Here is an 18,075-nt window from a genome sequence, read left to right as displayed (position 1 = left end):
AAATTAATGAATTAAACACTAAAAAATAGAATTAATAAATTAAACCATTTTTTATACATTAAAAAAAATAAAAACCATATTTAAAAACAATAAAATTACACACATGGCGCTGACATGGCCAAGACACATTAGCATGTAAAGAGCCATGTCAGCATTCTGTTAGCCACATGTGTTGAAAGTTAACGGAAGTCCTTCTTTACATTACTGTGAATATTTCGGGGGGAATTTTTAACGGCCTGAAAAAATTAGGGGGCACGATACGGTAGTGGTAATAGTTCGGGGGGTAAAAATTATAAATAGCCTTTATATAATATTTCTATATATTATTCTGTAAATAATTTTATTTTATTTTATTTTGTTTGTTGAGACCACCACTGGAGGCACCATTCTCACTGGAGCATCACCACCGGAGCACCGCCATGCAGTTACAGAGGCACTGCTGGTATTTTTTTAATTTTCTTTATGTTTTAATTTTTTTTAATTTTTTCTTTCTGTTTTTTATATATTTCCATGTGTTTTAATTTTTTTTAGATAATTAAATTTTTAATTATAAATTATTTGTATTTTTCAGATTTTTGACACTACAGTATATATTTGGGGATTTTTCAGCTTGGAGAAGGAGATTCACAAATTTTCATTTTTAAAAATTATGTTTTTCTATTTATTAGATATATGTGTTTAATTTTTTTTTTTTTGATCAAGAAGAAAATTTTTATCGATCAAACAAGCTAGAAACAACAAAAAGGCAAGAGAAGAATCTCCCCCTCAAATTACAAACTGAAAAAAAAATCTAGCATACGTCTCTCTCTAGAGGAACACTTCCGATCCTTAGGATTTTGCACTCTAGACTTTACAGAGAATCTAATCAAACTATCATTTTTAGAAACATAAAAACGATTATTCTCAAAACAGTATTGCTTCCTATTTATCCATATAAAGTAAACTGTAGCTGCAAGAGCTGCTGCCATCACAAGGAATACCCATCCTTTTCTATGCCTAGCCAACCAATTAGTCCAATCCTCAAACTGAGCAGGCCAAATTACCTCACCTAGCCACCCATAAATAGACTACAGTACCCTCTTGGAGAATGTACATTCAAAAATAGATGAGAGTGACTTTCATATATTTGAGCACAAACTGGGCATAATAAAGAGGCAATATTCAGATGACAATGATGAAGTAAATCCCTGGTTAGAAGCTTTTGATTCACTGCTTGCCACAGGATAAACCTGTGTTTTGGAACCGAAAGTCTACACCACACAATCTTCTCATAGTAAACCAAATCGCCTGGAAGAAATAAAGAGTATAGTTTACCCAACTGAAGCTTTCCATTCACAACCACAGCCTCCAAATCAGAACTGGATAGAGAATGACAAAGTTTGATGAGTTTTCTCCAATACCAGCTGGTATCCTGTTTTAGCAAATGATCCCAAAGATGAGCCCTTTTTAAGCAGATGCAATTCACCCATTTCGCCCAAAGCAAATCCTGGTTAGAAGAAATGGCCCAAATAAACTTATCTAGCAGCATCTTATTCCAAGTTGGCCCCTCTCTAAATCCCAAGCCACCATAACACTTCGGACAACAAACATGCTTCCAAGAAAAAAGATGAAATTTGCTCCGGTCACCCTTCTCACCCCAAAGGAATATCCTACACAGACGATCTATGTCTCTAACTACACACTGAGGTAACACAAAAAATACTCATCCAATAAGTACGAATCCCCAACAACACTGAGTGCACCAACTGGACCCGACCAGCCCAAACATTCAGGCGCAATCTGATCTTCTTGAGAATAATATCACAGTCAATAGCCTTCCATTTAGTAGGTCTTAGGGAAACTCCAAGTTATTTCAGTGGAAAATACCCTTCAACCAAATTAGAACACATCAAAACAACAGATTTTTCAGTGAATGACAGCCCACCAATGTATATTCAAGATTTACTTTGGTTGATAGACAAACCCGAGGAAGAAGTAAAATCATCAAAAGTTTGATGAATGATCTTAACATAATTAGAATTAGCTTTGCAAAAAAGGAGCAGATTGTCAGCAAAGCAAAGACTTACTAGATTTAGAGACTTGCATAAAGGGTGAAATCTGAAGTCTTTCTCCTTAGAAACTTTTATCAATAACCGGGTAAGATAATCCATCACAATACACAAATAGCATAGGAGAGATTGGGTCACCTTGTCTAAGCCCTTTGCCCCCCTGAAAATGACCTTGAATTCTGCCATTCATCACTAAAGAATAGGAGGAACCCCTTAAACACACCATAATCCACCTTATGAATCTACTCGGAAAACAAAGTGCATTCAATAAATTCTCCAAGAAATCCCAGTCAATTGAGTCATAAGCTTTACTAATATCTATCTTCATTAGACACCGAGGAGAGCAATTTTTTCTATTATACCCCTTAATCAAATCTTGAAGAATGAGAACATTATAAGCTAGCAACCTCTACTTTATAAAAGCTCCCTGGTTTTGATTAATCAACGAAGGAAGACTAGAAGATAGTCGACTACACATCATTTTTGAAATGCATTTGTAGAGTGTAGAAACAAGCAATAGGCCTAAAATCAGCTGCCGAAACCAGATGATCCACCTTAGGAATAAGAGAAATGATAGTATTATTCAGATAATGAGGGATACTACCTGAATCAAAGAAATTAAGGACATCCATAGAGACCTCCTTACCTATATCCTTCCATAGTGCTTTGAAAAATCCCGCTCCATAACCATCAGGACCTGGGCTCTTAATTGAGTGAATGCTAAACAAAGCCGCTTTAACTTCATGATAAGTGAACGGCTTGATTAACTGAATCTGAGCTTCTAGACCCAAGACCGGACCATAAGCAATAACTTGAGGATCAATTCTACCTGACGCCTTACTTGCAGCACCCAAAAAGTTCTTAAAATTCTGAAGAAAATGATGGATAACCTTATTATAATCATCCTCAACCTGACCATCATCATCGATAAATGACACAATCCTATTAGCTATGATCCTCTTCTTTAAACTAGCATGAAAGGAGGAATTTTCATCACCAAAACAAAGCCACACTATTTTACTCCTTTGACAAAGAAAATTAGCATAGATCTTTTCTTGTCTTCTAAATTACAAATAGGCATCTCTTTCCTCAGAGTTCAATCTGTTATTACTTAGATCAGCAAGTAGATTGGTTTTGGCATGTTGATATAAAATTTTACTTCTCTCATAATTACAAGCAACATCCCCCATAACCTGCCAATTAAAATACTTCAAAACATGTTTCAGACGAGTAAGCTTCCAAACAATCTGTTCCAAGCCACGACCTTCATACTGTAGCGGTTTAGACCAACTAGCCAAGACTGTCTCCCTAAATCTAGGATGAGAGGCCCACATATTATAGAAACGAAACGACTTCACCCCCATCCTCATATCTACAAGTTGCTTGAGAAGAATAAAACAATGATCTGATATTACCTCCCAATGAGAAACAGCACTAACTAACAGAAATAGATCAAGCCAAGCTTCATTAGTAAACACCCTATCCAGCTTAGAAAATATGCGCTTCCCCCCTTCTTGATTATTAGACCAAGTATAAAATGATCCCATTATCTTTAGTTCATCAGCCATACCAAGGTCAAGCCACTTCCTCGCAACCTCCGTTTCCTTCACTAAAATAGGTCTCCCTCCCAATCTGTCTGCAGTATCAAAAATAGTGTTAAAATCCCCCAAAATGAGCCAAGGTTTAATTGGGCACTACAAATGAGCTAAGTCATACCACAAGGATCTCCTATTCTCCAAACAATCTAAACCATATACTATGGTATGACAAAAATAAAATTTTCTATAACAAATTCTGACTTTACAGTGTAAAAATTGGTCATTGTCCTGAATAACATCAATATGCACCAAATTACTTTTCCAAATCAATAAAATTCTACCCTCCAAGCTCAAACTACTATAGTAATCCCAACCAACAAAAGTAGAACACATAACTTCCTTAATCTTCATTCCCTTTATTTTTGTTTCAAGAAGAGCCCCAATACCAAATTTATTCAATCTACAGACATCAAGAACCGCCATCTCTTTATTCTTTCTATTCAAACCTCTAACATTCCAGCTCAGGATGATGCAGAATTCCATTCAAATCTAAAGTCAGAGAATAATCAGTCAGAGGCCTCTTCTGCTCCTAGAGCACACTGAAAAAGTTCCTGGTCTGCTCAACAGGAACCTGTGCTGCTTGTTTTATAACCCCGGCTCTTCTCGGAAATTTACCAATTTGGCTCGACAGTACCCTCACTTGATTGGACTAAATGACCCTGCTGACTCAGTTCAGGACTCTGTGAACTAACATTATCCACAACCTCAGGAGGATCAGACTCTTGCTTGCTCTTCAATTCTTTCTTCCTCCAGACTGCTTTAGTAACAAATTTACAAGAAGCTACTGAATGACTCAGTTTCTTACAGTTAGAACATTTCGTTGGCAACCATTCATACTCTCTAGACTGTTCCATGACTTGACCCCTCTCATTTAGGTAGCTGATATACTGAGGTAGAGTTTCTGCAATCTCCATATCTACTAAGACACGAGCAAATTTTATCATCGAGCGATCCTTGGTTATCTTGTCAATCATTATAGGTTTACCTATTGTGCTAACAAGAGCACTCAAACACTTCACTCCCCAATATTGTAAACCTAGATCAGGTAATCTGATCCACACAGGCACAAATTTGATAGACTTTAAAGAATCAATATATGTAGTCCAAGGACTATGAACTACTGGTTTCTTATCAAAATGAATCACTCCTAATTCCAAAACTAGTTCTCGAGTTGCTTCATCTCTAAACCTCACCATTCTAAACCCTGCGTTCATTCGAGTCACTCGCTCAATACCATGTTTTCCCTAAATCCGTTTGATAAACCCTTCAAAAACCGCTAGAGGTGGGTTAGCACCAATCACCACACATATTAATGTCGATTTCCAAAAAGAGGTTTCCACTTCAATCTCTTCTACATCCAGCTTAGCAACTAGTTGTCCATCCTTCTGAAAAGGCTCCAAGAAATGCAGCTTCGTACAACTATGAGTCGGAATAGATTCCCGAAACCGAGCCCAAGTTTCTTTGGCCGAATCTTGGAATGACCTAGCTTCAACCTCTGCAGCCCATAACACTGAATCAGAATCTTTGGCATGGTCAATTGTCTCCTTCGAAGCGAACCCAGGATCCCTAGATACGATCCCATGCTCTTCAGCAATAGCACCCACTTCCTCAACTAACACTTCCTCAGTAATCAACTCCCGAACAATAGCTTCTCCATTGGATGAAGGGAGCTCCTGCACATTATCTGGTTTTGCTAGCTTCTGCATAGTTTTTCGCCTCCTCGCCATGGATAGAGAGAAAACTGAGTCTCACACTTTCAGTAATTTGCAATTAATTTTTATGTGTTTAAAATTTGCATATTAAATAAACTGTCATTTTTTATTAGTTAGAAAAATCACATTTGACAATTAATTTTTAAAATTAGGAGTTATAATTTTAAAAAATTTACTATGTAATTAGTTAATAATATAAATGAGTTGTAATGTTTAAAATTTTAAGAAAAAAATTGTCAGTAATTTGTGAATGTGTATTTTTGTTAAAGTTATGTTATTTGTGTTGAGTATTATATAGTTTTGAAACTGTTCTTGGTTAAATTTCCAGGTTAAAATTTTTTGGGTAGGTTAGAATACACTTGTTATGCTATCGAAATTTTTGTAGAAATTTTACACATTTTAATACAATATAATTTCTAATGAAATGATTTGTAATTTTTAACCAAGAAAATTTTAATTTAGTAATTACTTAAATATTTGATAAATAGACTAATGTTGATCATTTCAAAAAATTTAATTGTAATTTTACAAAAATTATTATTGTTTATTATATTTAAATAAATATAATCATAAAAGACAATAGTATTTATTAATATTTTTTTACAATTTTTTAATATAAAATTAACTATAAAATATAAAGAAATTTAAATTTATTATTAAATATAAATAAATTTTAAATTATTTTAAAAGTAAAATTATAATTTAATTAAATTTTTAGTTTAAGTAAATTTGTTAAATTTATTAAAAAACTATAGAGTAATTAAATAAAAAAAAAATTCAAAATAGTGTAAGTTGTTATAATAATTTAATTAACTTATGATATAATCTTATAATTATTTAAGTTAAGTAAATACTAATTTAATTTTAAAATTTATCAATAATTATCAAATTAAAAAGTTTAAAATATAATTAATAAAATAATGAATGAAAAAGATTAATAAAAGTTATATAATTATTAAAAAAAATTAGTCTAAAATTTAAATTATAATTAATTTGTAAAATTATTATTATTACAAAATAAAAAAATTATGAATAAATAATTAATTAAATAATATTTTTTTTTTTGATAATAGATTAACTATTATTAAAAGTTTTAAAAAATTAATAATAATTAAATAAATAAATAATAAACTAGTTTAAGAAAAATTATTAATTTGTTTATTAAATAACATTATCTAATATTAAATAGTTATAAATTAGTTGAATATAGAAATTGACAATTATATTTAATAAAACATCATAAAATAGCATAAGATATTAAAATATAGCATAAGAATTAAAAAATGATAACAATTTTTTTTGTTATCCATTCCTATTCACATTACTAAAACTCATACGCTCGTATAACACTTTAGATGGCGATTGACAAGACTTGGACAACATTGAGAAATCGTGTTTGTCAATAATATTGGAATGGTCTACAATCCTTTTAACGATGGCCTTGGAACATAAGGATTCTGATGGAAGAATTAGGTGTCTGTGTGTCAAATGCATAAATAATAGGCTTGAAACTTTACCTGTTGTTGAAGCACATGTATTCGATAGGGGTTTTTATCAAGGTTATGAGAGGTGGATTTATCATGGAGAAGCAGAACTGTATATTGTTGATGATGATGAAGTTGACGAGATGATTCCCATAGTGGATGACTTCCTCTTACCGACAACTGAGGAAGTAGAAAATAATTATGACACAAGTCAATATTACGACGAGTTGTTTGAGGAGATTGAAGTTGAGTTGTATCCTATCTATGATTGGATTTCTTCCCTTAACTTTTTAGGTAAGTTATTGCATTTGAAAGTTAGAGGGAAGATTCCTAACAACATATTTGATGAATTACTGAAGTTGTTAAAGCTTGCCTTTCCGAAGGAAAATAAAATCCCATCAACGTACTACGAGGCTAAAAAGAGATTGAAGAAATTAGGGTTGGGATACGAGTCAATTCATGTGTGCCAATATGACTGCAACTTATTTTACAAAGAGCTTGCAACTAAAGAGGAATGTCCGGTTTGCGGAAGTAGTCGATGGATTACTTCTGAAAAAAACTAAAGGAAAAAAGGTGTCGCATAAGGTGATGCGTTACTTTCCATTGACACCCCGGTTGAAAAGACTATACAGTTCAATTTTTACAGCGAAGGACATGCTATGGCACCACACTAGGAAATCGAAAGATGATGGGGTGATGGGACGGCGTGGAAGAACTTTGATGCCAATCATCCTGATTTTGCAAGTGATCCTATGAATGTTCGTTTAGGCTTAGCAGCCGATAGATTTACTCCATTTGGCAACATGAACCTAGCATACAACATGTGGCATGTGGTGTTGGCGAACTATAATCTTCCACCTTGGTTGTGTATAAAAGATAATAATTTCATGCTGAACCTCCTTATTCCTAGGCCAAAATCACCAGGTAAGGACATAAATGTATTTCGTAACATGTATGGAGGTACATCACAAAAATTTCAATACATGTATGGACGCCCCTCCCAGTCTCATCCACTTTATTACCCCGACGTCCCTAGAGGATCTCGGACGTCATATCCTGGGCATCGTGAGTTTGGGGAATCATTGCAGTAGCCTAGGTATGGTCAGTTTGTGAGTTCGTCGTAGCAACAGCACAACAAAGGTATGGTCAGTTTGAGAGTTGTTGCATCAGTCTCCCTTGGCACGGCCACAGACTCGACAAATTGTTGACTCGTTTGGATCATCTTTGCAGCACTTTCCACCAGCTTATTACCCTTCACCACCAGCACCACAGTTTGCTTCACCACCATTGTTGCAGTCCCGTAACATTGGTGAAGATATTGACCTGAATGTTAATGAATATTTTTCTCCCTGTTGGCCCGATCCAAACAATGATAATTATTTTACGTTTTTTAATTAAATTAAGACAATTGATATTTTATTAAGTTTATTTTATGATTAGTTTATATGTAATTTTGTTTGCTGAATATTAATTGTGTTATTAATATTAATTTTTATTTATGTTAAATTTTATTATTGTTTACCGAGTTTTTCGGAAACTATAATAATAATAGATAAGAAAGATTAAAGAGAAAGGGTTTAGAAGTTATAAGCAAGCTTTTTTACGTGGTTAGGGCGTTAATGAGCCTTAGTCCATGAGACAGTTGTATTAGAGCTTAGAGAATCTATAACAATGGAGTTTTCTCTCAGTTTTCGCAGAGTAACTGTATACACACCCAAAAAATATCCCTTCTCCAGTGCTCTGTTACATGTATTTATAGGTTCACAGGTGCACTGGGCGTGGGCCGGGCTGACCCGGGCCCAATGAAGGTGTATACACTGCTGGCTTCTCTATCGGAAGCCCAATACAGAAGGATTAAACATAAAAGAAAAACATTAACTTGAGCCCATTGGGCCAGCCTAAACCATATCTATCATCTGACAAATTGGACCTTTTGGTCTGGGCGTCTCAAGTTACGATGCGGATGGGTAACCGGTTGCTTTTTATAAAGCCCCTAGACATCGTTCGTTCGGGGCGGGACCAGCCTAAGGCTTGGTCCTTTTTATTATACCCCCGGACATCGTTCGTCCGGGGCGGGACCAGCCTGAGGCTTGATCCTTTATATTATACCCCCGGACATCGTTTTTCCGGAGCGGGACCAGCCTGAGGCTTGGTCCTTTATATTATACCCCCGGACATCGTTTGTCCGGGGCGGGACCAGCCTGAGGCTTGGTCCTTTTTATTATACCCCCGGACATCGTTCGTCCAGGGCGGGACCAGCCTCAGGCTTGGTCCTTTTTATTATACCCTCGGACGTCATTCGTCCAGGGCTGGACCAGCCTAAGGCTTGGTCCTTTTTATTATACCCCCGGACGTTGTTCGTCCGGGGCGAGACCAGCCTGAGGCATGGTCCTTTTTATTATACCCCCGAACATCGTTAGTCCATGGCTGGACTAGCCTGAGGCTTGATCCTTTTTATTATACCCCCGGACATCGTTCATTCGGGGTGGGACCAACTTGAGGCTTGGTCCTTTTTATTATACCCCTGGACATCGTTCGTCCGGGGCGGGACCAGCCTGAGGCTTGGTCCTTTTTATTATACCCCCGGACATCATTTGTCCAGGGCGAGACCAGCCTGAGGCTTAGTCCTTTTTATTATACCCTCGGACATCATTTGTCTGGGGCGGGACCAGCCTGCGGCTTGGTCCTTATTATTATACCCCCGGACATCGTTCATCCGGGGCGAGACCAGCCTGAGGCTTGGTCCTTTTTATTATACCCCTGGACATCATTCGTCCAGGGCGGGACTAGCCTGAGGCTTGCCTATGGGGTTTGTACCCCCTAGACCTTGCCGGTCTGGGTCAGGACTAGGCCTGAGCCTTGCGTCCCGCCTGGTATTTGTTCATACCAGAGACACCCCCCCCCCCAAGTGAGCGGAGACAGGTCTGAGGTCACTTGAGTAGAATTTTCATTGTTCTAATAATATTTATTTATGGCATTTTGTATACGCCATTTTTGTTATTCAAGGAATCGCCCTGAGGCGTACATTATTTACAACGAAAATATAAAAATGGAACCTGTTCTCCTAACTATTGATAGTATTTACGGAGATGTTCCGCGTTCCAGGCTCTTGGGACTTCCGTGCCATCGAGCCGCTTTAAACGGTATGTTCTGGGGCACACTTCGTGCTGGATTTCGTACGACCCTTCCCAATTCGGTCCCAGAACTCCTACTCCCGGATCTTGGGTAGCGGGGAAGACTCTTCGCAGGACCAGATCGCCGGTTTTGAACCATCAGCTTTTTACTTTTGAGTTGAAATGCCTAGCGATCTTGCCTTGGTACATCTTCAGCTGCACTTGTGACTCTTCCCGGATCTCCTCGATAAGATCTAGGGATTCTTGGAGTAAGGTGTGGTTCTGGGCGGGATCGTACGTGTCTCTTTGATGAAACAGGATGGTCGTTTTGATGGGGATGACGGCTTCGCATCCGTAGACCATGGAGTAAGGAGTGTGCCTGGTAGAGGTCCTTTCGGTGCTCTGGTAAGCCCACAACACGCGAGGCAACTCTTCGGGCCACTTGCTCTTGCAGGCTTGGATTTTTTTCTTTAACGTCCCTTTCAAGCTTTTATTGACGGCCTCTACCTGCCCGTTTGCTTGGGGCCTGGCAACCGCAGAGAAGCTTTTGACGATACCATGTCTTTCACAGAAATCCGTGAAGTGGGTGCTGTCGAACTGCTTCCCGTTATTGGATACAATCTTGTAAGGGAGCCCATATCGACACACGATATTGTTGATGATGAAACCCAGGGCCTTCTTTGAGGTGATTGTACTCATGGGTTCTGCCTCAACCCACTTGGTATAGTATTCGACGGCCACGATGGCGTATTTCACCCCTCCCTTCTTGGTCGAGAGCGATCCTACCAGATTGATCCCCCACGCCGCAAAAGGCCAGGGGCTTGTCATTAGGGTTATTTCTGTTGGCGGGGCTCGCAGGACCTTCGCGTATCTTTAGCACTGCTCGCACTTGCGGTCGTAGTCAATACAATCTTTCTTCATGGTTGGCCAGAAATATCCTTGGCGCAGGATCTTTTTGGATAGACTGAGTCCGGCTGTATGGTCTCCGCAGAAGTCTTCGTGCACTTCATCCATGATTGCACTTAGTTCGGTCTCGGACACGCATTTGAGGTATGGCATGGATAACCCCCTGCAGTATAGTTTTCTGTCCATCATGACGTATACGTGGACCTGGTACCGAAGCTTCTTGGCTGCGGCCTTATCTGCTGGCAACCTGCCGGTTGTCAGATAGTGGATAAGGGGCCCCATCCAGGACGCAGAGTGGTCAACAGCGTTGATTGCGGAGACTCGAATGCTTGGCATCGGGAGATGGTTAACAGGGACCAGTCTGGACAGCTCCGCTTCAGCATCGGTGGCTAGTTTCGATAGTGTGTCCGCGAACAAATTCTGCTCTCTGGGGATCTGGCGGATGGAATGCCTCCAGCATGGCCTCGTGCTCGGCCTCCACTTCTCGGGCCAGGCGCAACCCGGCCCCCACTTCTCGGGCCAGGCGCAACCCGACCAGCATGGCCTCGTGCTCGGCCTCATTGTTCGACGCCTTGAAGTGGAAACGCAGGGCGTTTTGCAACTGGTGTCCTAGCGGCGGCACTAGGATGATTCCGGCCCCTGGTGCATTTTCGTTCGAGGCCCCGTCCACGAACACCTTCCATACAAGCGCCGCGGGGTCCGCGGGATCGTCCCCGCCGGTGATCCCGGAACACTCCACGAGGAAATTGGCTAGGGCTTTCCCCTTGATTGAGACTCTAGGAACGTAGGCTATATCGAATTAACTCAGTTCCATAGCCCACTTTAAGAGTCTCCCTGATGACTCGGGTTTCGACAACACTTGCCGCAAAGGGTGGTTGGTCAGAACTTTTATGGTGTGGGCATGGATGTAAGTGTTGGTTTTTATTGATCAAATCAGAGATTATGCTCAGCGGAACAACAATCAAATTGTCAGATTAATTCCATAAGATTTCTAGATCTACTTCTTCACACTCATATATATATATTGAATCAAGGACAAGAATAGAAAAATTACCTCAGGTCCTTCCTTGCTGCTATCTTTTCGTATGGCTAAATCCTTGAGATCTCACACCAAGATCTTCCAAAATGTTCTCAGGCACACAAAGAACGAGTGTGGGCTCGCTATACAAATAATAGGCAATAACTATTTATCAGATGTTCTCAACACATGAGATGTGATAAAGTTTGGACCTAGGTTTTGTGAAGAACAATGACCTTTGTTTTTGTCACTGTTCTCTTTTCTCTGAGAGAATCCTAGATATTTTTCTATACCTGAAAAATTATGTTCTGTGAAAACTGATATCCAATATTTAATAATATCCAATATATTAAAATATTTGTTATTTTAATATATTTTAATATTTGTTATTTCTACCGACCAACCATAGAATTCATCTTTCAAAGAAGTAGTCTCCCCAGACTCCTAAAGAGGAAGATGCAATGAGAAAAGTTCCTTATGCACCTGCAATTGGAAGTCTGAAGAATGCTATGTTGTGTTTTAGACCAAATATCTCCTATGTAGTGGGAGTAGTGGGCAGGTATCACTCAAACCTAGGATTAGAACATTGGATAACAGTTAAGCATATTCTAAAGTATTTAAAGCGGACTAGGGATTATATGTTAGTCTAGAAGGGTGGTGTTCTAAACCCTGTAGGCTACACTGATTCAGACTGATGTCGATGACAGGAAGTCTACTTCTGGGATGGTATTTACTCTTGGGGGTGGAGCTGTAATATGGAGAAGCGTAAAACAGTCCGCGATCTCAGATTCCACCATGGAGGCTGAGTACATGGCTGGGTCTGAAGCTGCTAAGGAAATAGTATGGCTAAAGAAGTTCTAGTCAGATATTGGTGTTATTCTAGATATGGATAAACCGCTTATGTTGTTTTTTGACAACACATGAGTGACAACCAACTCGAAAGAACCTCGAAGTCATAAGAGGAGTAAGCATATAGAAAGGAAGTATCACATAATTCGAGAATATGTGGCCAGGGGTCATGAAATGGTAATGAAGATTACATCTGAAGCCAATCTTACAGATCCGTTTACAAAGACACTACCAGAAGCTACCTTTGATAAGCATATCAAGGAAATGGGATTAGTAGAATTATTGCATTAGTTTCAATTGGTGCAAGTGGGAGTTTGTTAGGGTTTTATGCCCTAATTAAAACTCAATTTCATTGTAATCTCATTTTATTATCAATACAATAATAGAAATCATTTTTAACTTGGTCAATCACTTTGCTCACTTGTTTTATGTTCATGTTTATTTGTTTAATATGAACTTCTATAAAATCCCGAGCATATAGCAATCTCTCCATAAAGGTTTGGTAAACGGACCCTCTAAGTTCTCACATGATTTGACATATGAAATTGATATGATTCCCTTATCAATCAATTCTCTCATGTAGTCATGTCTTAGACTTATATGTCTAGACTTCCCATTATATATCTTGTTGTAAGCTCTAATTAAAGTGGCTTGATTATCACAATGTATCGAGATCCTCGATACATCAATCGCGATTTTTGGTTTATCCATCATGAGATCTCTTAGCCACTCAGCCTCTTTTTCAGTGGCCACTAGAGCTACAAACTTGGACTCCATGGTTGAGTGATATATACATTTTTGTTTCTTATATCCCCAAGAAACCACACCCCCACCAAAGGTGAACACCCAACTGGTTGTGTAGTGATTATCTCCTACACCGGATATCCTACTTGCGTCGGAACATCCCTTAAGTATCTTAGGAAAAGTTGAGTATTGGAGGTACATGTCTTTGGTCCTTTTGAGGTATCCAAAGACCATTTTTATGGGCTTCCAATATTTAATACTTGGATTGCTAATAAACCTACTTAGTTTACTAATCACAAATGCAATATCCACTCTTGTACAATGAGCATCATACATCAAACTCCCTATTACACTTGCATACTCTAATTGAGCCACCATTCTCACTTCATTCTTTTCAAGATTTTGGATTGAATCAAAGGGCGTGTTTCCCTCTTTGATATTAAGATGACCAAACTTGTCAAGCATCTTCTCAATATAATGAGATTGACCTAAGGCGTGACCACCCACATTTCTTTTAACCTTGATACCTAGTATGGTATCGACCTCTCCAAGTTCTTTCATTTTGAAGGTACAAGATAGAAACCTCTTCGTTTGTAATATACCTTTCATGTCATTACTTAATATCAAAATATCATCAACATATAGACACACTAGGATGAAATAGTCATCACAAGTATTAGAGTATAAGCACTTGTTCGCACTATTGTGTCTAAACCCATCTGAAACAATGACTTCATCAAACTTCTCAAGCCATTGTTTTGGTGTTTGTTTTGAACCATATAATTATTTAACAAGCTTACACACCTTATATTCACTTCCTCTTATAACAAACCCTTTGATTGTTCCATGTAAACCTCCTCATCAAGATTACCAATTAGGAATGTCATTTTGACATCTATTTGATGAACATATAGGGGTAGTAATGATGATAAGGCAAACAATAATCTTATTGATGTTGTCCTTGCTACTAGTTCATAGATATTAAAATATTCTATGCCTTCCTATTGTCTAAACCATTTGGCCACCAACCTTGCCTTAAAGGCTTGAGTGGTCTCATTAGTGTTATATTTTCTTCGAAATACCCACTTACAACCAATTGGCTTTGATCCTTGTGGTAGATCAAAAATCTCCCAAGTGTGGTTACACATAATTGAATCCATCTCGTCATGTATTGTCTCCTTCCAAAAGTTGGAAGTGTTGGTATTAAATTAGACAAATATCAAAATATGCAGCGGAATGTATAGGGAGGGGATTTTCAAAATAATCATTAATACCAGCTAGGATCATACATATATAGATACCTTAAATAACACATATAAGGAATATAGATTACCTCTCATAGCCTATCAAGTGTCCTTAAGTCTTTTAGTAAAATCAACGTTCTTCCTATCCTTATGAAAGCTCACACCTTAGCCTTCTAAGTCGTTCCTCTAACACACAAGGACGTATGTGGGCACGTAGGATTCACAGGTTGATTTAGGCTCTCCAAGTGTACTCAGCACATGAGATCTAGAGATGTTGAGAAGAGAGAGGCTATGGAAACTTCTAGAATTTTAGGTATAGAAAATTCAATCGTTTCTTTCTTTGAGAGAGTCTGTTAACCTGGAAATAAGTGACATAGAAAAGAATCGCTTCTTTTCACGTTTATAAAGATAATTAAACTATTTTAATTAATCTTTATTTAATTAGAATAAAACTGATCAACTACAACCTATTTAATTATTTAATTTAAATCATATTTAAAAAATAATTAAATGAAAAAATTAATTTGAAATTCAAAATTCAAATCCCAGAGATAGGGATGTGAGTGGCGCCATTCACTGTCAGATACAGTGAGTGACGTGTGCCACTCTATTTTATCCCTAGTTTTCTCATTTGTTTGTCTAATTAATCTTAAGGCAATATATTTATCCCAAAATAAATATTATTTAATTCAAAATTAACTTTATCTTAAAAACTATCTTAAAAATGAATAATAAGATAATAATTAAACTTTCCCAAATATTAATCAAAATATTATTAGTATTTATTTTAATATAAAGTTTTTCAATTAAAAACTATATAGTTAATGAATTAATTAATTCACAATTAATCAATTGCTCGTAATTATCAAATAGTCTTTATCTATATAAATCTTCTTTGTGACATCCTTACCCTTGGCAATGTAGGACAAAGGCGATCTTGGGACCATGGACCTATAATACGAAGCTCCAATAAACTAGATTGTTAATTAAACTCTTTAATTTAAATATCTTATCTATTAATTCCATGATTACTCCACAATAAATATGGAATTGCACTCTAAGTATTTATAGAATTATATTTACAAAGTTTTTTCTTGTAGTCCAATAATATAATCAATAAATGTAGTTATGTCCTCCATTTACTGGTTCGTTAATTAGAGCTAGTCAAAATTATCATTTTACCATTCTAATTACCTCTTGTTCCTTAAGTATCATTAATTCACTAGCGAATAATTAATCTATGATAGAATTCTAGATTTGAGCTCAATAACTATTCAGTTCTAGAATTAACCCTTAAGGGAACTAATATTCGATCCGTTAGGAAAGCATGGATTCTATTATTGTAAAATTATGTTCCCAGCCATTCATGATAGTGAATCTCAAAAAAAAAAAAGTCACTAGCCTCATTATATCAAGAGACCTTAACAAATGAATCGAAAGATCCAATAAACACAAATAAGAGTTCATGATCACTCAAGATTTAGACTGATCTACAAATGATCATCTATTATGATAAGAATTAAATGTTTATGGCAAACGATAATTTTATAAAGATAGTTGACTCATATCGGTCCTGTCATATATAATCATTATTACATACAACACATTTACCAAGATGTCTATCCACATCAGTAATCCGTATCTAGATTACTTCCATCCTGTATGCTTAGTAAACCATGCTAGTAACCATTCATTAAAGATTCCATACTTTAATATGTTACTGACTATTTTATTCATTATATATTATCTTAATTCTCTTGTACTAATACAAGATCATATCCTCATAAATGAATATGGAATTTTCTTGATATTTATATAAATTATTCAAACAATTATTATAATATTCAAATATAATAAAATTGTACTTTTATTTAAATCAATAAAATGTTCTTTTACATGCTTTTAGGGCATAAACCCTAATAGGAGTCCTTTGAGTACATAGCTTCTTGGAAGATTTTATGATCATCCTCCTCTTGAAGTAACATTGGATACTTCCAAGTTTCTCCCTTGTGATTTCCCTCTACTAGGTAAATGTTCTCCACTTGAAAGGTATTGTGACAGTTAGAATCCCATGATCTGCAGGGGGAAAGACCGGGTAAAAGCTGTGAAATCCTACATCGCCTAGGGAAGGTCAAGTGTGATGATTCTAAGACTGTGTAGGTATGGGACTTCATAGTTGAAGAGGGCTTAAATGGATCGATGGGTATTACCTATGCCAACACAAGATGCATATTCTTTTTGGTAGCCCATCACTTGAGAACTCAAATTTAAGTGTGCTTGACCAAGAGTAGTCTCATGATGGGTGACCCCCTGGTAAGTTTTCCTAGGAAGCGTGCGAATGAGGACAAAGCACGCTAGAAAGACTCGTGTTGGCTTATAGGGTCAGTCGTCATTCCACGAAGCAGTCATAGTGACGTGGGGCATTACAAATGGTATCAGAGCCTTGACCTAGCTGGAAGTGTCGCCGACGGGGACGTCGGATCCCTAAGGGGTGGTGATTGTGACAGTTAGAATCTTGTTTATCTGCATGGGAAAGATCAGGTAAAAGTTGTGCAATCCCACATCGCCTAGGGAAGGTCAAGTGTGATGATTCTAAGACTGTGTCGGTGTAATGACCCAAAATCACTAATAAGGCTTAAGGGCCTTGATTAGTGTGCTGGGAGGGCACGATTGGATTATGTGTAAATTAAGTAGTTTAATGCATGATTCTGTGATAAGAATGCTTGTATGGTTATATGAATGTATATGTGAAATGCATGTCTACAAGTATTAGTATGCATGTAGGCCCCGTTTAGCTTAAAGGGGTATATTTGTAATTTTAGCCCTTTGAGGGCGTAAATGTGAATATATGTTATAATTGTGAGGACCACATTATTATGAAGGTAAATCTGCAGCATGCGACTTGAGGCGATCCTAGGGAGCTAGTTAGCGGGAAAGTCACAACGGGACCTAATACTTGACTTGGGGCAAGTCAAGGGGTATTTTGGGTATTAGATGGTTATTTGGGTTATCGGGTTATGGAAATAAATAATTGGAGATATATTTGAGGTTAGGAAGCTTAGGTGGGAATACTGGGGAATTTTACCAGTTTTCCCTCGGGGACGTTTTCGGTACCCCGAGCCTTGGGATTGACTTAATAGCTTAAGGATAGACTAAGCAAAATCTAGAAAATGGTAGAACAAAAGCCAAACCAACCTTCCTTCCTCTCCTCTTTCTCCCTCAAAGGAAACCACAAGGAACCAAGAAGAATTTGGCTGGAACTCAGAGAATTGGAGCTGTGATTTAGGAGATTAGCTAAGGATTCAATCAAGAGTTAAGGTAAGCTATGAGTTTTATGCATGGTGGTTAAAATTTGTGAT

General features: G+C 37.3%; 1 protein-coding gene across 1 annotated transcript; it reads right to left on the bottom strand.

Moving 5' to 3' along the window:
- Positions 1–2,518: 2,518 nt before the first annotated feature.
- LOC133792422 (uncharacterized) lies at positions 2,519–4,069 on the bottom strand. The gene is made up of 3 exons (XM_062230327.1): positions 3,928–4,069; positions 3,120–3,684; positions 2,519–3,017 (listed from the first exon to the last, which is right to left on the bottom strand). The coding sequence occupies exons 1-3, from the start codon at positions 4,067–4,069 to the stop codon at positions 2,519–2,521; spliced, it is 1,206 nt and encodes a 401-aa protein (XP_062086311.1).
- Positions 4,070–18,075: the final 14,006 nt, after the last annotated feature.

The sequence above is a fragment of the Humulus lupulus genome, chromosome 7, assembly GCF_963169125.1.
Source record: "Humulus lupulus chromosome 7, drHumLupu1.1, whole genome shotgun sequence".
In the NCBI taxonomy this organism is placed as follows: domain Eukaryota; kingdom Viridiplantae; phylum Streptophyta; class Magnoliopsida; order Rosales; family Cannabaceae; genus Humulus; species Humulus lupulus.
Note: the sequence above shows the minus strand (reverse complement) of the source record. Positions and strands in the feature narration are given on the sequence as shown.

Coding starts and splice junctions, on each gene's coding strand:
- LOC133792422 (XM_062230327.1), bottom strand. CDS start 4,069: ATGGCGGTTCTTGATGTCTGTAGATTGAATAAATTTGGTATTGGGGCT. Junction 3,685..3,927: donor TAGTAGTTTGAGCTTGGAGG/GTAGAATTTTAT, acceptor TTGATACTGCAG/ACAGATTGGGAGGGAGACCT. Junction 3,018..3,119: donor GAGGAAAGAGATGCCTATTT/GTAATTTAGAAG, acceptor CTTTCATGCTAG/TTTAAAGAAGAGGATCATAG.